Source organism: Asterias rubens, chromosome 13, assembly GCF_902459465.1.
Source record: "Asterias rubens chromosome 13, eAstRub1.3, whole genome shotgun sequence".
Lineage (NCBI taxonomy): Eukaryota > Metazoa > Echinodermata > Asteroidea > Forcipulatida > Asteriidae > Asterias > Asterias rubens.
In genome coordinates, this window is record NC_047074.1 from 7,983,954 (window position 1) to 8,007,934 (window position 23,981).

Below are 23,981 nucleotides of genomic sequence, written 5' to 3' on the forward strand. Positions count from 1 at the left end.
ATTCTGTATAAATTTATTACACTTCAGTGTTAGAAATAATGTTACCAGCAGATATTTTTTATACAACGTTCAAGATAACCATTTTCATCACAAAAAAAAACATTTTAAACACATGGATAGGGCACAAAATATATTTGCTGCACTCATCACAAAATATCTGCTAAGTGGAAACCAGCCAAAAATACCATGCATTGTACATTGCTTCCAGCAGATTTGTGCTAAGCATTAGCGTTTTGCTTAACTTGTGGACTTGGCAACTGGGCCAAATTTCATGGTAACTGCTTACCACAGAATTACTCGCTTACTGCACCCCTTAAAGCATGTGATTTTGTGGACCTTAAAGTCATTGGACACTTTCGGTACAGAAAAGAAATTAAAAGTTCACAGATTTACAAATAACTTACGGGTTTACAGAAGGTAATGGTGAAAGACTTCTCTTGAAAAATTATTCCATATAATGCTTTACTTTTTGAAAAAACATTAAAACAATATCAATTCTCGATATCGAGATTTACGGATTTATTTTAAACACATGTCATGACACGGTGAAACGTGCGGAAATAAGGGTGGGTTTTCCCGTTATTTTCTCCCGACTCCGTTGACCGATTGAGCCTAAATTTTTGCAGGTTTGTTATTTTATATATAAGTTGTGATACCGAAAGTGTCCAATGGCTTTAAGCGCAGAATTCTTAGGGTAAGCGGAGATTTAACATTGGGCCCCGGTTACTTACAAATTCAAAAGACTTTTCCTAAAAAGAGATTTTTTTCCATTGGAAATAGCACCTGGAAAAACACATTGAAATTGCCATTTAAAAAATAAAAAACATAATTGCTTAGCATCCCACGTGGGCCCAATTTCATAGAGCTGCTAAGCACCAAAATTTGCTTAGCACCAAATTTCCATGTGATTTTAAGGATAAGCAAACAACAGCTGAATACCTGTATCAAGCAATATGCAAAAAATGGAAATTTGGTTGGTAATCCTGTTTTTATCAAGAAAGAAATTTTATGCTAAACAAATTTTTGTGCTAAGCAGCTCTATGAAATTGGGCCCTGACCACCTAAAATTCCCTCAACTGAACAACATGTTTTTTACACAGAGATACCCCAGATGTCATATGCCACAAAAGATGCAACCTAAATAGCACATAACAATTCTTAATAGTAATTCTCTTATAATTGAGACGTATTTCATGAAAGTTCAAAATGGACGATTACAATGTAGTTTGTTGGACAGAAATATGACATAAAATTATTCATCTTTGGGTTAAATTAATAGACCATGTAAGTGTGACCTTGTAAATTCTTTGAGTATTCTGGCAGGCAAGATACTGCACAGGTCCTATGGGAGAGTTGACATTTTGTGTTATAATTTCCACAAAAATCCAAGAATTATGAAAGCAAAAGCTGGACAAGTTTTGAGATGTTCCCCCTTTCATCATATCAAAAGTTGATAAGAATTAGACAGTGCAATCTCCATAAAATATAAGATTTTATGTTTTCTTCCATTGGGCTGTGTACAAATCGTGCCTGCTGGAAGTCAAGGCTCTGTGGCTCTTTTTTTAAACATGTGCTTTCACAGGTCACATCGTCTATATACAAATACAACAAGGTTTGAGGATGACTAGTCAATATTACCTCCCTGAGCTATTGGAAGTTTACAAACTAGTTCCCAAGGCGAAGCCGTGGGAACTAGTTGGTCACCTTTCAATACCGAGGGGAGATAATATCGACTAACTACCCGAAATATACCATGATATATTTGTTTTACTATACTTCATACTTCTTCAGTTACCGGAAGATGATTTGGAGCAAGGGAAAATGACGACTGAAATAAAATGCACATGATAAATTTGTTCATGTGTTGGATGTCGCTAGAGAGAGCGATGTTCATGCATGTAAACAAAACAGTACCACCATCGTAACAGGTAGAGCACATGACACGTAGAATAGCGCCGGGCTGACTTCACACAATGGTAATGTGCATTGGTAATTAGCAAAAATAACACCTGGCACTTGATGATGAATGGACCAGTAAGAACTCGACTCTTAGTCATGAATATGTATGAGGTATAGTAAATATAAAACAGCATTGGAAAAGAAAGTGTTTGTTTTTTTCTTTTTTTTCTTCTTCAGCACAGTATTAAAAAAGAGAAAAACTTTGTTAATACAAACCAAGACAGAAAAATAAAAATTAAAAATTAATCCGGCGTTTGTTTGTTCAAACGAAAAACACCTGATCAGATGCACTAGGCCATATTCATGTCCCAATGCGCATAACCAGCAGGCAAAGGATTCTAGGGGAAACCCGAGACCAGCAGCAACTATTATAGCACACTGATTTTGAATGCAAAAAAGTCAACAAAAGTCCGCAATCGACCAGGAGGATCACTGCCGAGGACAAATACATAAAGTGTAACAATAAAACGCTATAAATGAGTGAACCAAAGTTGAATTCTCTTTAGAGCCACCATGTTCTTGTCTGCCTTTTCTCAACCTCTGGACTTTGGGTACGAGCCCATTTCCCTTCGCTGTGCAGAACTGCAACTTGTATGTCCTTATTGAAGGTAATCAACTTGTGGAAGGCATTGCTCTCTTTGGGTCTAACTGGTGTTCTGCTACTACTCTGGTTTGATCTGGAGCCATGTCTGTCACTATATCTGCTGTGGGGTCTACTATGGTATCTGTCCCCCTGGGTGGTACTCGACCCACCATGATATCTATCACTACTGGAATGTTCATCCCGGCTATGTCTCCCGTCTCTCTCAGGGTGTCCGTCATCATATCTATGACGGTGACCGTCTCTGCCATCCCTGTGATTCAGAGGTCTGTCATATGAAGCCTCATGGAGATTATCACGGGGTCTGTCACCATATCTATCCTGGGGTCTGTCACCATATCTATCCTGGGGTCTGTCACCATATCTATCCTGGTGTCTGCTACTGGCAGGTTTATCCCTTTCGCTTCTCTCGTAACGTCTCTCACTTCTTCCATGCTGATAATCTATAACCTTAGTCGATTTTGCACTTTCCTCTGTGTGTCTTGGATGACTTGATGAAAGGCTCTTATCCATGCTTTGCTTCTCACTTGTTTTTGAACTGTAATGACTTGAATCTGCCGACCTTTCCCTGACATGTGTGTCATCATGTGACCTTTGACCTTTACTACTATGGTGTGACCTTGACGGTTCCATTTCTTTACTCTTCCTACGACCACGTCCACGTTCTTCTCTTGAAGTCTGTGTTCTTATGTCTCCCGCTCCAGCTAAACTGCTTTTTGCCCTTTCTGTAAGTACAGCAGGACCTCTACTCGATTTGACCTGTTCAATTGTTGGGACACTAGGCAGTTCAGGGGTGAAGATTTCCCTTCCCTTGGATTCCATGACGATATTCTGTCCGTGTTGGTAGTCAATTGTCAGAGCAGCAGGTTTTTCTTCTTCCACTCCTGCTTTATCTCTGGACCCTACGACTCCATGAAGGTGTCCACTTTGATCTGGTAAGGACGGTACAGTACTTTTTGTGCTTTGTACTTGATCATCATGATTGTTAACAGGTCGCTGTGATACAATGACACCTATGTGGTGTCCTTGACCCTGACCTTGACCTTTGACATCTGCCAACCTTTCACCCCTAGTTCCATCATGACCTTCTTGAGGTCTCTTAATACCAGGACGGTTTGTATCCAGTATCATTCCAGAGCATGCTCTTTCTTCTTGCAACCTTTGTCGTCGGATGTTTTCCAGTTGTTTAGAGATGGTCTTAATGACAGCTTGTTGTTCTGGGGTAAACATTTCTAGTGTAAACTCTTCTACTCCAGTCGGTCTGGAAACTCCTGAAGCAGAAGCTGTGGAAGGAACAGCTATGTTTGTATTCATTTCAGATTCGCTTGGTTGCGGTTGATCGTTAATCTTGGCTTCAGGAACTGACTGGTGAATCTTACTGGGCAGTACTCGTTGTTGTTCAATAATGCCCATACCTGGCTGATGATGGAAGCCAATATCAGATTCGTTTGACTGATGAGACACTACTGGCCGATTGTGACCTGTTTGAGATGCACCTACTAATGACTGACGGAGAGGCACATGTTGAGCGGATGGTTGGATGTGTTCTCCAGAAACCTTGGCAGGTTTGGCAAATTCCATTGCAATGGTCTGCTGATGAGGAGGAGAAGGTTCATCTTTGACTTCTTTGAATCTTCTTTTCTTGGCTAGCCTCACATCTGAGGAAGGTTCAGCCACAGGTGGTTTCTTTAGTTCCTCTTTCTTGATTTCAGGTGGTACAGGTGTCTTCAGTTTCTCAATTCTATCTAAAGGTTTTTCTTTCTCTTGACTTTTCACTTTGCTGTCTTTGCTAGGTTCGTCCTCTTGTTCCTGTTCTGAATGCTTCCTCTTCTTCCTCTTTAACGGTGTTCCCTCGCCAGCTTTCTTGGTCTGATAGCTCTTGCTCTCCATATACATTTCAAGATGGTCTCTAGAGATCTCGTACATACCTGTATCCACATCACTATCACTATCATCCTCGTCCACATCCTCGTCCACATCCTCGTCTTGCTTCTTCCTCACATCAGACTTCCTGGATTTGGTCTTCGATGTGCTTCTGCTTTCTGGCCTCGAGCGTTTTCTTGATTTGGTCATGTCATCAGAGTCGCTGCTAGACCCTGATGCTGTATAGCTACTGTAACTGCTGTAACTGTAAGAACGGCTTCCTGATAAACTGTAGCTGGAGTAGCTTCCGTCAGAGTAACTTCCATCTGAGTAACTACTCTCAGAATAAGACCCTCTCGACAAACTTCTGTTTCTTCTATCTTGACTCTTCCCGTCTCTGCGTCCTCTCTTGGCATCCTGATTTTTTGATTTGCTCTGATTTCTCCTGTTCTTGAGTTTATCTGAAGGATTCTCCTTCTGCTCTTGACTTCCTTCATTGATGCTGTCTACTGAGTGGCTTACTCTTCTTCCTTTCTTACTGTCATTTTCATAACTTTTTCTCTTGCCCGACTTTGTCTTTGATCCACTGTCGTCCCTCTGTGCCTTATCAAGGATGTATTTGTCTGCTTTTATCTTGGCAACATAACCTTTGTTGTGAATATCTTTCTTTTGCGTTCCCATTTTCATTTGGTCTTGTGGAGAAACATCCCTACTGTGCCTTCTCGATGGATGGGAGCCATCTTTTGAACTTGATTTAGATCTAGACCTGTCATCCTTGATCCCCTTTTGAAGAAATGATCCATCTATTCTAGTGGGTGAGTACTGAAGACCTTCCTCATCATCTTTTGTGTGACTTCGTTGTGATTCTGTGGATATTGTGCTACGTCTTGATCTTGGCGACACTGATGAAGACTGATTTTCTCTTGTTTTGAGATGCTTTGCTGTGTTTTTCGCCTGCGATTTCTCATCTCTTGTCTTTCTTGATTCTGACCCTGGTTTGGATTTCTTTCTTGAAGGTTCTGGCGAAAGAGAGCCATAGGTGCTCTCACTGCTGGAATGGTTAGACCTTGTTCGTCCTCTTCCGGCACTTTCACTATTTTTACTTTGTACAACTATACTCTTTCTGTTAGATGTTGGTTCTTCAGTTTTTGCGACAAATTCAAGTTTCCTGGTTTTTCTTGCATTCCTATGTTTAGGTCTTGATCTTGAAGAACAGTCAGAGCTAATGCTCTCAGAGTTATACCCAGACCGCCTTCTTCCAGATTTAGTCCTCTTGCGGTCACTGAGATGTCGGCTTCTTGACCTAGATCTAGAGCTAGAACTAGAGTATGATTTGCTTCTCTTCCGAGAGTCGGCTCTCTTCTTGCTCGAAGTTCTGTCCGCTTTTCTTTCTTCTCTGAAGAGCTTTCTGCCACTTCTCTGTTGACTTGTTTCTCGAGAGTGTAAGCTTCCTCTTGACCTGGAAGGCCTTGAAGAAACTGAACTATCTGAACTCCTAGAATACTTCCTCTTCTTCTTTGACCTCTTCTTGCTCTTGCTAGAATGCTTCTCGTCTTTCCTGCTTGAGGACTTGTCTCTTTCTTTGCCTTTCTTCTTTTTCTTCTTTTTGCTCTTCTCTGCGCTACTCTTGGTGTGTGCTGATGCGTTATGCTCTGTATCCACCATTTGTCTAAGAGTCTCGGCTGAGATGAGAGTTAAGTCTGGAGATCCCGGCGAAGCAGAGGAGATTGATTCTGGGGAGCTGGTTATCTTTTTGGGCGTCTATCAAACCATGGAAGTTCAAAACAAGTAAACACATATCCATACCACAAGGTTTTTGAAATTGGTAGAATTTCAAGCAAAAGTTGAACAAGCCACAAACATTTGATTCACAAATTTCAGTTACAAAGTACAGTGAACAAAGATAATTTCAGATTTGGGAAAAAAAAGAGAGAATAAGAGGTACAATTTAGGTCATGTGAATAACGGCGAAAAGAAAAAAGACATATTGGGAGAAAAGGGTAAACATTATCATTACAGAAATGTGGACAATTTATAAGACATGAAAGAATCAATATTTCACATTTGTATATATATATTTTTGTTGACAATTTATCATATTCCAATTTTTTATATTTAAAACAAAGTCACCATACAGTCCAAAGTAGTAAAACAAAATGTAAAAAAACCCAAAACGACCCAAAAACATGCAAACAACCAACCAAATAAAAAAATTCAAAAAGTTCAGACCAAAAAGATTCATGCATTTTGTTTTCAAAGGATACACATTTTGGAGTGGTTCACAAGATGTGTTGTCAAGTAACACATGGAAGCAACCCAAGATCACATCAAGACAACCAGCATCCAACCCGGATTACAGAGGTTGCAGATTCCACAGCATAGAGGTCACAGTTCAAAGGTCAGAGTTCAAACAGCAAACCAGAAGTTGATGATGGCAATGGGCAGAAGTTCAGTATCCAAGGGTGGTTTCCAAGAATGCAGTCATGTGAAAAAATAAAGAACAGAAAAACCCAGTGTAGCAAGACAATACTTTATAAAATATTCATAAACAACCAAGACAGTTTCTCTACTCCCATTGGTGGAGAGCGCGTCACATGGGGGTGTTTAACAGTTGATAATGACCAGCTGGAGCTGTTTATAACAGCTTCCGCAGGTCGGGCGCGCGTACCCAAGATTATCATGCAGAATGCGATTCACAGCTATTAGTAACAGAGCGTAATCTGTTTCTTTGAGTATTCTGGCAGGCAAGATACTACACAGGTTCTATGGGACAGTTGACATTTTGTGTCATAATTTCCACATAAAACCAAGAGTTATGAAAGTAAAAGCTGTTCAAGTTTTGAAATGTGCCCTCTTTCATCATATCAAAAGTTGATAAGAATTAGACAGCGCAATCTCAATAAAATATAAGATTTTCTTCCATTGAGCTGTGTACAAAACATGCCTGCAGAAAGTCCAGGCTCTTTTGTAAACATGTGATGTCACAGGTCACATCGTCTATATCATAAACATGGGGTTGATATTTAGTTATGGTTTCTCACCCTCATCTTCTTGATGTTACTGAGACACAACTGCGCCTCTAAGAAACCTGGTTTGATCTCAATCGCTGCTTTGTAGCAGTCAGCGGCCTTCTCCAGGCTACTCGCCTCCTCAAGCCTGGACAAATAAAAAAAAAACCAGTACATCACAGGCAGTCATTATAATATTTTATAAATGGTTAATTTATTTCATCAATATTTATAGAAGACACTAGCAATAAAAAAAACTGAATTGTGGTCTTAAATGTACAGTTTGGCAGTTAGTTCAAGGAAAAGGAAGTTAAAACGATAACAAGCAGAAAACATTAAAATGCACAAATGACACAAGACCCCAAAAATAACTGGGCAAAATACCCAGAATTGCACAAAAAACAACCAAATCACAGAACCAGTCCCTAACCAGATCGGGAAAGCATTGCACACCGAAAACAGTTTTGTTTTTTTAAGTACAGCAAAAAAAAACACCCAATTTATTGCTCCCAATGGTTAATACCAAGGCATGAACAAGGCACTCCTTCATCATCCATTCTTGTTCTGTTTGTTGTTGGATTTCAACATTTTGTTTAAAGTATGAGGCTTGGCTGAGTGGTTAAGAGCATTGAATGCAAGTTCTGGTGCAGTCACCGGAGTAAGGGTTCGAATCCCAATCGTGGCACTTGTGTCCTTGAGCAAGATACTTTACTAAAATTGCTTCTCTTCACCCAGGGGTATAAATGGGTACCTGCAAGAGAGGTTGACATTGAGAATGAAAAAGCCACAAGCGCCTTATAGGCAGCTCAGGGCTGTATACTCCCCAGGGAGCTGAGAAATCTTAAAAAGGGATGTAATACGCCCTATGACCACTGACCAGGGCACTAATGTAAAGCGCATTGATACGGTTGTTGTGAAATGCGCTATATATAAGAATTTGTTATTATTATTATGAAGGTTCTGTACAAATTCAAGAACACACTGTTCACTTACACAAACAAAATTTTGGGGCATCGTCGGAATGCAGTAGCTAAAATGGTTGCAGATTGTTACAATTTGTTTTATATGGAATTCCTCCATGCTGGAACACTTAACGAATTCTTCTACAATGTGTAGTTGCCCCTTGGGTTAGCGTGCACTGGGCCCAATTTCATAGAGCTGCTAAGCACACAAATTTGCTAAGCATGAAATTTCTTCCTTGATAAAAACAAGATTACCATCAAAATTTCCATGTGATTTTCAGGATAAGCAAACAACAGCTAAATACCAGTAACAAGCAATATGCAACAAATGGAAATTTGGTTGGTAATCCTGTTTTTATTACGGAAGAAATTTCATGCTAAGCAAATTTTCGTGCTTAGCAGCTCTATGAAATTGGGCCCTGGTATGAACCTACCATATTACCCTACCTTTCACCCGTACAAGGAGGGACAAAAGGTTTTGGAATTACATTCCTAGTAAAATCCCTCTCCGGGGGTTATTGTGTTGACCCCTTATTCAAATTATTTTGTCCTGTTGCTCTACAAATGTGGCATACAAGAATGGGCAGTCTGCCACTATGGTTTGTTCAGCTCAATGGGAGGTAAGTGTCGGCGTTCCGAAATTCCAGCACAACCCATGTTAGGGATTCATTGTGTCAATGATAATTTCAAAGGAAACAATTACTCAAGAAGCTCCAAAAAGTAAAAATAATACTGCAGAGAAGTACGGAAATATTTTCAAGTATCTATGTAAAGTGGCTAAGATAAACAAGTTGAATGATCTTACTGTTTTCCCCTTTCAAGGAGTGTTTCACACATGTACTTATTAGCGTTGCGGTGGTTTGGATTAATCTTAAGAGCCTTGCTGAAGTCGCCCAGAGCCTTGGACAGATGATCTCTGTTTGCGTACCTGTAAAAATCAAGCAACAGTTTAAAAACAAAGACATTTCATGCTTGTATCAGGATTTTGGAAAAATCAGCAGAAAGTCCCATGTTGGAGAAGACAACCAATAAGCAACCAGTTCTAGGCAATGGAAATATACATTCATGTCTTACTTTTCACATGTTGTTTTTCCTTTGGGATAGTAATGGGCTGTTGTTAGAAGTGAAGGCTTATCAGATTCAAATTTCTGGGCAAATAAATTGTTTATTTGTACACAACCACACTGATTCTAAGTGAAATGTGTCTCAAGATGCTTTATACTCTTTGAAACTGATGTATGCTTCTAAATAAATACAATAGTTTTTACTGCCATCATTCATAAGAGTGATTACAAAACATATGCCTTCCCTTGAAATAATAAACACACATTATAAACAAGTTTAAATAGCATTCATCTAGCTGTTTAAAGGAACACATTGCCTTGGATCGGTCGAGTTGGTCTATAAAAAGCGTTTGTAAATGTTTGTTATACAATGCATATGGTTAGAAAGAGGTTGTAAAAGTAGAATACAATGATCCACACAAACATGCCTCGAAATTGCACGGTTTTCCTTTTACCTTGTCGACTAACACGGTCGGCCAGTTATGGGAGTAAAATTTTTGACTCCCATTCCAATCATATGCATTTTATAACAAACGGTTACAAACGCTTTTTATAGACCAACCCGTCTGTTTCAAGGCAACGTGTTCCTTTAAGGGATGTTAGAAAATGGTTGACTCACAGAGCCCCTCTTGCCACAAATGCCTCTACATTCTGCTCATCAATCTCCAAGGCTTTGTTAAGATGTTGCATTGCTTCTATGAACCTCTCTGCCTTGAAGTGCTCCACACCCTTAGCAACACTGCAGATTAAAGAGAGGTTGTGTTTAGTACTGTCCCAATCACAGGTTCCATAGACTTCCATAAAGTACCAGGGCTTGGATTTTACACTGGATTACTTGTCAGAGGCCAGTGATTTCAGTGTCAGACAAGATAGCTCAAGGCGTCTTGTTTGTTTGATTGTTTTTCAGAAGAAAACAGAGTTGAACATTTGAACATACTTTTTGTAATTAAGATGTAACACAGTGAGGCATTCTTACAATCAGCCATTAGGGTAACAGTATTTTGTAAGTTTTAGGACCCCTTGGAGAGGATGCCATCACCAAGGTCAAACAATGGAAATGAGCAAGGGTGTAGGCCTAAGCTCAACGCACAGCTCTCAGCCAAAGGTAGGTATTCCTGTGACCACAGTGAGAACGCTGTTTCAGCTTGTCAGGTCACATGCAACAGGTCGATTGGAACACTTATCAAAAAATGTTCTTTTGTCCCTGCTTTATAGCAACGCTTTCATTGGCAGATTCTTAAAGCCATTGGACACAGTTCACAGATTTACAGATTTACAAATAACTTACAGGGTTTACAGAAGGTAATGGTGAAAGAATTCTCTTGAAATCTTATTCCATGAAATGCTTTACTTTTTGAGAAAGCATTAAAACAACTATCAATTCTCGATATCGAGAATTACAGATTTATTTTAAACACATGTCATGACACTGCGAAACGTGCGAAACAAAGGTAGGTTTTCTCGTTATTTTCTCCCGACTCCAATGACCGATTGAGCCTAAATTTTCACAGGTTTGTTTTTTTATATATAAGTTGTGATACACGAAGTGTGGGCCTTTGGACAATACCGTTTACGGAAAGTGTCGTAAGCCGAGAAAACAGGTTCTGGTTTGATTCAAGACAGTGATGAAAGTTCCTACCTTTCCATTGACCATCTGTTTGTCTGCCATTTTCTTAACGGTTCTGAAAACTCCTTGTCTGGAAAGTTCTTCCTGTACATGTAGTTAGCAAAAATTACAAGATGAATTTACAATACAATATTATTAGTAATACACTGCAAATAGTTTCCATGTGGACATTTTTATGCAATCGCCCTTGGGTTCTTGGTCAGCGGATTGACACAGACAGTGCTACCTCGAGTTCTTATAAATCTATGACCCTCTCGCTCACCTTCTTGAAATAATACTAATAATAAATTTGGGGGCTAATCATCCTTAGAGCTAAGAGCTGAATTGCAAAGGACGTGACTGCAACGTGTTCGCGAAACATGCAAGGGCGCCTTTGGCTGCCAGCCACATCAACCCACTGTGACCACGGAGCACAGCCAAAGATTAAGAGTGTTTGATTTTTCCCGAATGAGGAAAACCAGATGGTCTGGAAAAACTCTTGTGGCACAGTAGAGAACCAATGCACAACTCAACTCGCATATGGCCCTGGCCGGGTATCGAACCTGGGGTCACCTTGGTGAGAGGCAAGCGCTTTACGCACAAGCCAAACCGTGCCACCCAAAGTTATTATGTTCTTGCAGGTTCCGATAGGCTGCATGCATCAGAGAACCCCAGGTAGACATCAAATTGAAGAACCCTAATGAGTGATATAGGGGCAGTATTAATAGAAATACACGGCAAATATTTTCCGTGTGGACATTTGAATGCAATTGACCTCTAATTTTTGGCCCAGGGTGACTGAGTGTGTGACACAGCGAGTGCTCCCTCTAGTTCTTATAAATCTATGACCCTCGAACTCCCTCACCTTTGAAGACCCCGCATGAGTGACATGGGAGCAGCATTTCCCAGCCCCAGCTTAACTCCAAGGTACGATACGTTGAAAGGATTGTCAAAACCCACGGTGCTTTCAAGCATGTCTCCATACGTCTCTAAAGAGTCCAGTTGAAGTACACTGCGTCGATAATGAACTGGGAGGTCTGCTTCTGTAATCAGGCCCTGGAGATATGAGAAAAAAGGACAGTGGTTGAGATTTGGAAATAGAAGGACAATCAAGATATGAAAGAAATAAGGAGTGGGGTTGAGACCTATTTTGGTTGTAAAACCCAAACCAGTCAGGAGTCGATTTCACGAAGAGTTAGGACTCGTCTTATATCGAGTTAGGACGAATAACTCATATTACCTTAGGATTAATCTTAAGGTCTGCATGCTCCAGTGCAGGGTTGGGACTCGTCCTAAGTCCTTAGATTAGTCTTAAGTAATAGGAAGAGTTTTGTGAAATCGACGGCAGGTGTTTCAAGGTACTAAGCTAAATCCATCAAAATGCAACACAGCAGAAACTGAATCACAACTGAATTCATTAATGTATGATTCTGATGCTTTGAAGTTTTGGTTTTCTTCACAGCAGAAATTGAATCACAACTGAATTCATTAATGTATGATTCTGATGCAAATTGAAGTTTTGGTTTTCTTAACTCTTCTTACCAGAATTGAGTCCTCTTTTAGATCTTCTCTCGCATGCAATGAAACAAGAACTTTCTGCTCCTCAGCGGTGACTTTGGTAACCACAGCTCGGACAAGATCCCCAACGCTGAAATCGCCGACTGACGCAACATTTGAATATCTGTCCCTGAGTTCTCCTGCAGGCAGCAAAGCGACCACCTCACAGTCTTCAAGAAAACGAGATGTATCCTTGCAAAGTGCCAAGAGCTTGACGAAAATGCCAAATTCTTTGGTGGTGAGGATGCGACCACAGACGACATCGCCGACTTTAAGAAGTCCGAAGACTTTCTCTTGGCATACTTCAATGTCAATGCCCATGAACTGCTCCAGAGGCGGGATGATTGCGTAGTAGTCCGATTTCTCATCATCCTTTGCTAATGGGACGTCAGTACTGCTAGCACTGCTTGGTAGCTCATCAGGTTTCCTGAAGAATAAATCTGCTTTTCTTGCTATAAAGCCATGAAGATTTTGAATGAATTCTTTGTTGAATCTGGAAAAGAAACACGACAAATTTAACAAATTTCCAAAGTTTGATGCGATGCATACCTCACATCTTCCACTGGAAATGCAGTGGCAACCATGACATGTTCGCGCATGAGATAACCCCTTTGTTTGCAATGTCCTTTGACGCACGACCCAAGGCAAACAGAAGACTTCCAATTATCATAATAAGCAGTGTGATTAGTAATAGTTGATTACAATCGACATAATTAGTAATTTTTTTTACTGAGTATTTTGTTATTTTGATCATAAAGTGTAGGACTGTACTGTAGGTGTAGTCATGGTAACGTTGAAAAGTATGGTCTGGTAGCATTCAAAGTAAAAAATGTGTAAAAACTTGTAAGAAAAATTAGTTGTTATTAATTTATGTTTTTACCCATACACCGATGTGTGTTAAGTAGTGCTGGGCGAATAGTGAAATTTTGTTATTCGGATACCGCTGGCCAACTATCCGAAATTAACCGGATTTTTTTTTTTTGCCGCTAGAGGGCGCTGTTCGTTTGTGAATGAGATCTTATGGGCGAATTGATATTAGTTTTAGACAGTGTCACTCGGTTCATTCATAAAAATGACCGGATCTAATTTAAAGATGCTTTTTCTTTTGATCGTGATTGACTCTACGTGAAGGAAAACTTTTGTAATCTTTGAACAAAATAAGTCGGAAAATGTCATTGTTTTATCTCTTCACGGAGGTGAGCATAGTTAAATACTTAATTTATGCTGTTTTATGCTGTCTTAATAGAAGTTTCATAAGGATTCAGACAAAACATTCATATCAGTTGTCGCCCGACGTCCGCGGATATTCGGATATTAAAGAATATCCGGTTACTTGGTTGTAATTACAGAACTATCCGGTTTATAAATAGGTATTCGCGCCCTATGCGGATATCTGGTTAAGAAAAAAAAGGCATTCGCGGTTACGGATAGGAAAACCTATTCGCCATTAACCGGATATTCGAATAATTCGCCCAGGCCTAGTGTTTAGCACTGTATACTCAGTACTTTCACGAGTCCTGTGAACAAAATATCACAGGCATGTTACTCGGGTGGGATTCGAACCCATGACCCTTGCAACTCTAGAGCAGTGTGTTACCAACTAGACTACCGAGGTTGCCCGGTAGCTAGAGGCAGTTCGAATCCTATATTTTGGCAGCAACAATTAGTTGTTGTTTATTAAAATTCTATTTTCCTTCCTCCATGATCATCATCATGCATCATGATCATCTGGCCCACCCTTCTTGTTGAGCTGTTAATGGCTCTCTTTTACATACATGTAGTTGTAGTACTACTAGTACTAGTAGGTCTCATCACAGTCGCTGCGTCTGGTCGAGCTTAAATTATGGATAACTTTCTATATGGGAATATGGCACCCCCTTTTTTTGTCACTCATTTTTACAAAAAGGGATATCTCATTGAGGTAAATTAACTACTATATTATTTTATATCAAATGAAAAAGTGGTGGCTCCATTACCATACATAAACTTCTCCAAAATTTGTAAGAAGAGTAAGGCCTTTATTTAATTTAAGGGGACTTCAGACAATTGCGTGAAGTAGAGAATGAGTAAAATGACCTCCCGTCAATTGTCAAGTCAAGGGAACTTGACAAACCCCCCATGCAAATTAAGCCAAATTATAAATAATTGTTTTACCCTGTGTTTTGATGTTTGCTCCTTCTTTTGATATCTGTTCGTTTAGAGGAAGAAGTATTCTCCTTATTCGCCTTTACAACCCCGTCGTTGAGTGCGCAACCGTCTATTTCGGATTTGTCGGACGTTGCTTCTGCAGCTGCATTTTCGTCTAGGAAAGTAGCCCCAGTTTGTTCTTCCTTGACCAAACGATCAAAATCAGAGCCATGGTATTTTACCGCTCGTACGAATAAAGAACGGTCCATGTTTTGCACAAGTGAATAGTTTAGACGTGTTTCCCTAAACAATTGACGTTACAACAAACATTCCGACGTGGTGGAGGCTGCCATCTTTAATTTTCGCTAACTTGTTGCGCGCGCCGGGCGGAGCTTGACCTACCGACCATAGACGTAGTGTCAAGTCTGTCTGACATGATTTATTTGTGAACAATTTTTAAATGAGCATAAATTTCATTTTTTGCACATCTGTAGTAAATTTAAACATCAAACGTCCACGACACAATGAATGCATGCTTATTTTGATCAATCTTAAATCTTGTTCAATTTATTTTGTTCAGACACCATAAATAGCTGGCATTTTGCAGATTATTCTACTATTTATTATGATTCTCTTATGTAGCAAACTATGACACAGACCATCCCGAATCAAGGCTAAAACAAAAGTTGAAAGGTCAAACTCAAAATACACAAGAGAGGGCGCTCTTATAACATCCGGGATATTTTGGCAATGTTCGGTCTCTTCAACGTTGTGGACCCGTGAAAGTGAGTGTCAATGTGTTAAAAGACCTCGCAATAATCCCCCAAAATCATCACCATCTTTTCATTTTCCTTTTTTTTAAGCACGATCATTTATAAATTAGTAGTTGAAGATCATTATTTATTGCTATTTGTTAGTAACAGACCTTTTTTAATTGCATAAAACAATGAATTTTATAACCATATTTACCATCAACGTTAGGTCTAATATAATATTAATAAACATTCCACATAAACGAGTAGAAACACTGTCGCCACATTAATTAATAAACTAACAATATTGAAACAAATTGAGGAAATGTTATGCTTCATTTTACAATCTACGATGGTTATAAATATCTGTTTGCAATCGGTTTGGCCATAAAAACAAACAAAAACGCACTCCTCTCGCACAACCCAGTTTGAGTTTCCAATTTCTTCATTCATTCAACCGAACCAGACCACTGCACTGCAGTCGTGCTTGTTTTTCCACTAGACGAATGCAAGTAAATGTTGCAATCCTCGTCCAGTGTCAGTTATATGGTTTGTTCACCTGTGAAATGTTCATGCCTTTTTATTGTCGTTTTTACACAGAGTGATCTGCAGTCATGGGGCGCGTTATCCGTGGTCAGCGTAAGGGCGCTGGAAGCGTCTTCAAATCCCACAACAAACACAGAAAGGGAGCGGCTATGCTCCGCTCTTTGGACTACGCCGAACGTCGTGGTTACATCAAAGGAATCGTCAAGGTAAGTCAATTTCAAATTCACTAGAAATGTTAACATGGTAAACATGCTAAAGAACACAACACAAGTGGCAGAGTCCACAAAATATCGTAACCCCCACCCCTTCCTAACCCCCCCCAAAAAAAATGAAACAAGAAAGGGCTTTCTGCTGTGTAACAAAATTTGGGATGAGAGGCTGATGTTATTTATTACTTGAATTTATTGGGACACCACCCCCAAAAGTGTGTAGATTTGGTTTGACCAAAATACAACTATCTATTTACAATTTGCTATGATTGCTTTTATTTTATTTTCACCATCATATAGGACATCATCCATGACCCCGGTCGTGGTGCTCCCCTGGCCAAGATCCAATTTCGCGATCCGTACAGGTACAAGAAGCGAACAGAGTTGATGGTTGCAGCTGAAGGAATGTTCACCGGTCAGTTCATCTACTGCGGCAAGAAAGGTTAGCAGGTCACAAAGTAAACTTGACAACAGGCCTTAGGCTATTGATGTTGCAGCATCGGGCCAGTAAACGGACGACTGGAAAAGTCCGGTAGTCTTGTGTTTTTTAATTGAAAAGTAAAGGCCAAGTCATACTGCAGCGATAACGATAACGATGCAAAGAGAACGCATTCTATTGGCTGAATTGCTCGACGCAGAATATGCCCACGCTTATCCAACCAATCGAGGGCATGCATGGTTAACATTCTCGTTTTCGATCTCGTTATCGAGGCCTGTGTGACCGGGCCTTAATACCTCACTAAGCCTGAACATCTGATGCCAAACTTCGAGGCTCGTGAATTACGCCAGAAAGTGGCCTCAAGCCTGTGTCAATATTCTGATGGTCAGGTGGTATGGATGTACTGTTGATCGCATATCATTATATGGATGTACATGTACTATAATTCATGTATGTTGTATCCAATGATTTCACTGGCTCTGTAAAACCAACACCTATCCTTTTCCTTGTTGATAAGGACAGGGGACCAGTCTTTACCTCACTGTGTGTAAAATCTTACAGGGAAGGTATAGGTTTGGTAATCACTCGAAATTGTTTCGACTTGTTTTATTTTGTTAAATGGCCCTTAAAAACTGCACAGTTTTCCTTATATTATGCTGTTAAATATTAACTCTGCATGCCAATTTGTGAAGTCAAATTTGTCACTCCACAAAATGGCCGACCGTGTTAGTTAACAAAGTAAAAGGAAAACCACGCAATTTTGAGGCGTATTGGTGTGGATCATAGTAAAAGGAAAACCACGCAATTTTGAGGCGTATTGGTGTGGATCATTATATTCTACTTTTAAAACATCTTTCCAACCATATATTGCATTTTATAATGAACAGTTTCAAACGCTTTTCATGGACCAACTCGCCCGATCCAAGTGAAAAGAAACTTAGTGCTCCAAAAAAGTCCACAATTAATATATTTTATTATTAACTGATCAATTCTCAGCTGCCCTCACCATCGGCAACGTCCTCCCCATCGGTGTCATGCCTGAGGGAACCATCATCTGCTCCTTGGAGGAGAAGACGGGAGATCGTGGCAAAGTGGCCCGTGCCTCCGGTAACTACGCCACCGTCATCGCCCACAACCCCGACACCAGGAAGACTAGAGTCAAGCTACCATCTGGGGCCAAGAAGGTCATCCCCTCCAACAACAGGGCCATGGTCGGTGAGTAGAAACCTATTCCAGGCCTGTATGCCTCGGCATTTTCATTGTAAAATTATATTGTGCTTAAAACAGTTTCATAGAGTTAGTTCAAGAAAGCCACGGTAATACATTGAAGGGGAACAGTTTCCCTTAAAAAGCAGAGCAGAATGCTACACAAATTGTATCAGCTGCTACTCAAAAATCATGGTTTACTATATTAAATCAAGAGTTATTGGCATTCAGTGTGCACAAAATAAGTTCAGTCTGAATTTCTTGCTACATAAATACTTGCTTAGCGAAATCGTTCCCTGCATGATACGTGGCCATGTTTGTGGTAAACGTAAGTTAACTCCAAGCTTTCAATGTCCATTCTTCAGGAATTGTTGCCGGCGGTGGACGTATCGACAAGCCTCTCCTGAAGGCTGGCCGAGCCTACCACAAGTACAAGGCTAAGCGTAACTGCTGGCCACGTGTACGTGGTGTGGCCATGAACCCTGTGGACCATCCCCACGGTGGTGGTAATCACCAGCATATTGGTGCGCCCTCTACTGTCAGGAGAGATACATCTGCTGGTCGCAAGGTAAGAAATCGTGCCAAAGACAAGTTGCACTATTTTATTGTTTGTTAGCACAAGCGGGTTCTTGTGTTTTACAGTGCGCAGGCATTTACATGCGCTTTTCCTGTCCGCTATTTCGGGAGTCAAAATGTATGCAAAGGAAGTGACTCCCAAAATGACGGAAATGGCAGACGTGCATTTTGTGGAAGTGCGTTGAGCAAGGGGGTACATAGGCAGATTGTCTTATTGACATCTAACACTATTTGAAATGAAGCATAGCCGTCAATAGGCAGATTGTCTTATTGACATCTCGCACGATTTTAGACGGTAAACAATTTTGTATTATATTACTGTTTTTTATTGTTTACTGATTGTGTAGTTGTAGTGATAGCTAATGTTGTCTTTGCAATGATTGTTACATTGAGTAAAAGGAATTTGTCCACCATGTGTGGGTTAATTTCAACTCCTGCTATATCGATCCATGCAGCTGTATAGCCCGGTTCATACTTCCTGCAAATGTGAATGCTTTGACGTCACAAACTTGCAATGAATAAATCGCAACAGTTGAACTGTGTTCAACTCGTGCGAAACATTCTCTGCAAAAACAGCCCTTGTGACCTCAAGCATTCGCAGGAAGTGTGAACCAATCTTTAGTCTATGCTGATATAGAACTTTCCAAGATTTTGTATTATTTGTATCATACCATTTTTTTTATTGTACATTACACCTTCGGTCTGTGTTGCATTGCCTCAACTTTGAGCACTTAATTTAGGTTGTCTCTTTTTCTAATTTTCTTGTTTTTCTGCATTTTTTACTGTATATTTATATTGTTTCTTCATATATTGTATCCTCTCTCTTTTCATAATGTGTAATGTGTTTTTTAATGGTGTACTATTTTAATTGTACATTTTCATGCGCCTCTGATCTGCGTTGCATTGCCTCACTTTTGAGCTTTTAATTTTGGTTGTCTCTTTTTCTAACTTTCATGGTTGTTCTCTGCATTTTTTACATTGGAATGTATATTTTTATTGTTTACTTCATATATTTTATCCTCTCTCACTGTCCTAATGTGTAATGTGTTTTTAATGGTTTAATATTTAAATTGTACATTGTCATGCGCCTTTGATATGCATTGCCTCACTTTTGAGCTTGTAATTTTGGTTGTCTCTTTTACTTATTATCTTGTTTGTTCTCTTCATTAATAACATTGGAACTTATATTTATATTGTTACTTCATAGGTTTATTCTTAGTCATAATGTGTAATGTAGTTTTTTAATTGTTTTAAAGTTTAATTGTACATTTTCATGCCCATTTGGACAGCTTTGTCTGGAATTGGCTCATTAGGCCTATAAATAAATTTTATTATTTTATTATACATCCTTAATCCATATTTTCCCTTCTCTCACTCAGGTCGGTCTGATCGCTGCCCGTCGTACCGGTCGTCTCCGTGGTACCAAGAAGATCCCAGTGGGTGACAAGGAATAGACGAGAAATAACATCACCAAACAGCCAATACATGTACACTGAACTGAATACATATTATTATAATCCATCCCATGCTACAACTGAATGGATGACTATCTACCGGTTTCATGGAACCATCAACTACTTGATATTTTGATTTTACCGGAATAAAGAGATCTACACAGTAACCTTTGGTGCGTACTAACTTGTGTTTATTGATGTGTCTATAGAACGTATTGAATATAACGTCACCATTCAAAAACCTGCCCCACAACATGGCATCTGTGATGGTGTGTGTATGTGTGCCATGGAAATGAAACCAGGGAAGCTGCTTGCTGTGTGCTTCGTTCGTATACGCGACACGCGTTGAGACGCGCATGCTGTTTGCCCTACATGACGGCGACTCGTATCGACAAAGGTGGTTGTTTAATACGGTCTTTTGGGTCTGCCTGTGAGCTTTGTCCACCTTCCATGAAGAATTTATGGCGGTTTCCTAAAAGGGTAGTGACCCATTTCGAAAAAAAAGTGATAATTTCTCACAGGGAGATGACTGTTACGAGAGAAATGCCCATGTGCTTGAGATAGAGCCTCTTTTGTTCTGACATTTTCATTTATTTTTATTGGATTCTAGTGTGTAACTGTCCAACATTTGTGTTTTTCAGACGCATTGAGACATTGCTTGGTATCCACATCAAACCCATCAGAACTAACATTATTGTGCACTTGTACCTTGTAGTTGTACCATTAGGGCCCAATTTCATAGAGCTGCTAAGCACAAACATTTGCTTAGCATGAAACTTCTTCCTTCATAAAAACAGGATTACCATCCAAATTTCCATTTGTTGCATATTGCTTGTTAATGGTATTCAGCTGTTGTTTGCTCATCCTGAAAATCATGTGGCAGTTTGGCTGATAATTCTGTTTTAATCGAGGCAAAAAATTTCATGCGAAGCACATTTTTGTGCTTGGCAGCTCTATGAAATTGGGCACTGGCTTGGGAAGCTTTATAATACATGGTTGAATCAGGCTCAAGAAAAAACATTCAAATAAAAAACATCTACACATGTTTATTTGCCTCAAATAATCAGTGATTTATTAAATTCAAACAGAAAAATAAATTATGCAGTGCTTATAATAATGCAGAGTTAAATTTTTACTTTAAAATTCGCAAGATTAAAAACTCTTTCCACTTTTTCATATCTACAGTCATAAGAATTATTCAGACATGACGTCTTCATTAATATTTTCTAAACACATGTAGTTAAGGCATTTTATCGATTTAATTTACAATTAAAATGTTGAGTCTATTTTTAATATATTCATAAATTAAGGCAATTACATTCTTTACAGGAAGGTTCAATATAGTTCACATTTTGGTGATCACATAAGTTCACTGAAGTCGAAAAGTTAACAGATCCTGCTGTTGGTTGTTACCCTTATGAAAAAATGGCTCATGCCATGTACAAAATTAATGGTGGTGTTGGTTATGGGTCTTGGGGAAGTTGTGGCATGTGCTCAGAAAGTCTCGCTGGTTGTATGAACCTTCACAGGGCTGGAACTACTTGAGGCTATGTTCTCTTTTGCCCCTGTTTTGGTCTAAGTGCCCCTTCAAAAGCTTCCCACAAACCTTCAGTTCCCCCCCCCCCCCCCCCCCAATAGGAAAGCCCTGTGCAAAACGGCCTCCCTTGCCCCTGGGCTTTGCCTTTGTGCCTCTTCAAACTTCCCACAAACCTGTAGATTTTCAATAGACCTGCCCTTTGCCAAATAAAATATTGCCCTCTCAAAGAGGGCAATATTCCTGGTGGCAGTATGCTTTACTGCATCTTCTCACCCTTCACTGTCTGTTCGAAAGACTTGTATTGTGACACGTTCTGCTAGCTGCCTGGTATCTGATGAACTTTTAGAACTTCTACTTGTTTTGCATCTTATAACCTTTTCCAGTTTGAAAGGAATGTGAACACATGTCTTCTCTACATTTTCCTTGTAGCCCTCTCACTTCGGGTGGACCTCTGACCTTGTATCCCTGGCCTAGGGTAGGGGTTGGGCAATTTTTTATTTGTAAGAAAGACTCGTTTTCTTCTCTTTGTTAGCTAAACATATTTTGACTTCTGAAGTTGAAAGATAATTGACAAATCCATCTACTAGGATCTTTTTTTTGTGAGTGATTGGAAAAGCCAGGGACAAATGGTGTTGTTTGCCCTTTGATGGGGTAATATTTCCCATGGTTAGTGGAAGAGCCATGTCCATCCAAGTGAAATACTTTCGAGGGGGAGGGAGCTCTCCAAAAGATTAAACCATGACACATCTTCAAGTTTTCGAAAACACCAATGTCGTACCTTCCATTCACATTTCACATAAATTGAAATTAGATTCTCTTATTCACACAGCAATACATCTTTTTACAAGCGACAACGTACACTTGAAGAAAAAAGTTACATAAATTTATGACGCTCTACTTAAAATGATATGATCCCAAGATCTGTACACAGCTTGTCGTACTCCCAGTAGTAATGAATACAATTCATAAACAATCTTAAACAGGGCACAGACTGTTTCCCTGGCCTTTTGACACACCGAAAACTACACAATGATGCAAACAATGATCAGACATTACCTAAACCACAGAGAAAGGACTAAACTAGATCGCAAGAAGTATTTGAAAGCACCATACCTTTCCTGCCCTCGAAAGCACCAACTCTCTGGGGACATTAATTCACTTTTTGACCCACGTCTAGAGTATAAAATACCGTGCACGACTACTTCCATCATCGTAGAGTCACTAAACTATATAATGTAAAAAAAAAAATCGTTAATTATCTCTGATGCAATAATTACATATTAATTGGTATAAATATTCACACTTAAAAACACCTATATTTAATCAATACAACTATGCGATACATACAAGGGTCGATTTAAAAAGTAAATACATTGTACGATCTTGTAGTTGCGGTGCCAGTGGTTCCAACAGGCAACTTTGCTTATAAAGTTTCTGCTAAGCAAGTAATTGTGATTGACCATTGGCTTAAGCAGCTCTATGAAATTGAGCGCTGGATTTCAAGAAGAGTTCCACTATAGTCTCATCTCGACTTATGGAGTTTCTCGCCCTAACTTAGGACTAGCCTATACCCCCTAGGACTAGTCCTAAAAGTTAGGACTAGTCCTAAAAGTTAGGACTCCTAAACTCTTTGTGAAATCGACCCTAGGTCATTCAACCATTATGCAATCAAACCCACAACACACGTTCTCGTCGTCAATCTAATGCATACTTAAAAGCTTTAAATTTTTGTTTACTTTGGTCGGGTTCTACTTAAATAGTCTTGGTTTTAAGACATTACTCAGGATATTGATTTCACATACAATGATAATCGCTTCTCTGTTCGTCTAAGTCTATATAGGCGAAGATCCTTAAACAAGACTAGGTTTGATTTCATCTGCTGCAGGTGTGGCAGGATATTCTGTTCCCATACGGCGAACTGTGCAAACACTTCTTCTGATAATGATCTCTTTTGAATCCCCCTCGAGCCCGTGTTAACTTGCCATAATGGAGGACAGAGTATCTGGGGGACATTTCCCTTGCATCGACAACCCCCCCCCCCCCCCTTACACCCTTGCGTTGTCCTGCTCATCCAAAGTCATAGCCCACCCAAGTATTTGAACAACCCCCTTCCCCACCTTCCTTGGGCAACCATCTACAGGCCAGACCTAAAGTTTCACGGCCTCCTGGTATCCCTCAGGCGCGGTCTTACTGTTCACCCTGTTGGGCTGGTGGTTGTTGCTGGCCCCGGTGGCAGTCCTGCTGGTCCTGGTGTTGGTCGTCCTCCCGGACAAACTCTGCAAGCTTGCTAGTCGCTTCTGCAAGCCTTTCTTTATCTGTGACTCGAAAAAGGAACAAGAATCACTTATTAGGTATACTCAATATGCAGGGCGACAAACTAAAAGTATTCTTCGATTCACAGTTTGCCGAAAAGCAAGACTGGGAGGACATTGGGTGCTATTCTTCTCATAATACGAGGATTGGTCCCTTGATAGTCTGAGCCCCTTGTAAGTGTACCATTAATATTTATCTGACA

At 39.8% G+C, this 23,981-nt stretch overlaps 3 protein-coding genes across 3 annotated transcripts in view; 1 reads left to right on the plus strand and 2 right to left on the minus strand.

Moving 5' to 3' along the window:
- Nucleotides 1-1,526: 1,526 nt before the first annotated feature.
- Nucleotides 1,527-15,128, minus strand: LOC117298486 (microtubule-associated protein futsch-like). Its single transcript, XM_033781764.1, has 8 exons — nt 14,775-15,128; nt 12,606-13,113; nt 11,929-12,119; nt 11,097-11,168; nt 10,077-10,196; nt 9,199-9,321; nt 7,465-7,579; nt 1,527-6,184 (listed from the first exon to the last, which is right to left on the minus strand). Exons 1-8 carry the CDS (start codon nt 15,014-15,016, stop codon nt 2,462-2,464), a joined length of 5,094 nt encoding a protein of 1,697 aa, XP_033637655.1. The 5' UTR covers nt 15,017-15,128; the 3' UTR covers nt 1,527-2,461.
- Nucleotides 15,129-15,454: 326 nt separating this feature from the next.
- LOC117298240 (60S ribosomal protein L8) lies at nt 15,455-20,096 on the plus strand. The gene is made up of 6 exons (XM_033781377.1): nt 15,455-15,532; nt 16,100-16,251; nt 16,555-16,696; nt 17,690-17,908; nt 18,265-18,467; nt 19,855-20,096. The coding sequence occupies exons 2-6, from the start codon at nt 16,114-16,116 to the stop codon at nt 19,927-19,929; spliced, it is 777 nt and encodes a 258-aa protein (XP_033637268.1). The 5' UTR covers nt 15,455-15,532; nt 16,100-16,113; the 3' UTR covers nt 19,930-20,096.
- An 878-nt stretch (nt 20,097-20,974) lies between these two features.
- The window catches only part of LOC117298239 (adhesion G protein-coupled receptor L2-like), a 44,221-nt gene continuing 41,214 nt past the window's right edge, over nt 20,975-23,981 (minus strand). The window contains exon 21 of the mRNA XM_033781373.1: nt 20,975-23,781. Within this exon, the coding sequence (XP_033637264.1) occupies nt 23,614-23,781 (168 nt within the window). The 3' untranslated portion in view covers nt 20,975-23,613. The remainder of the gene's footprint in view (nt 23,782-23,981) is intronic.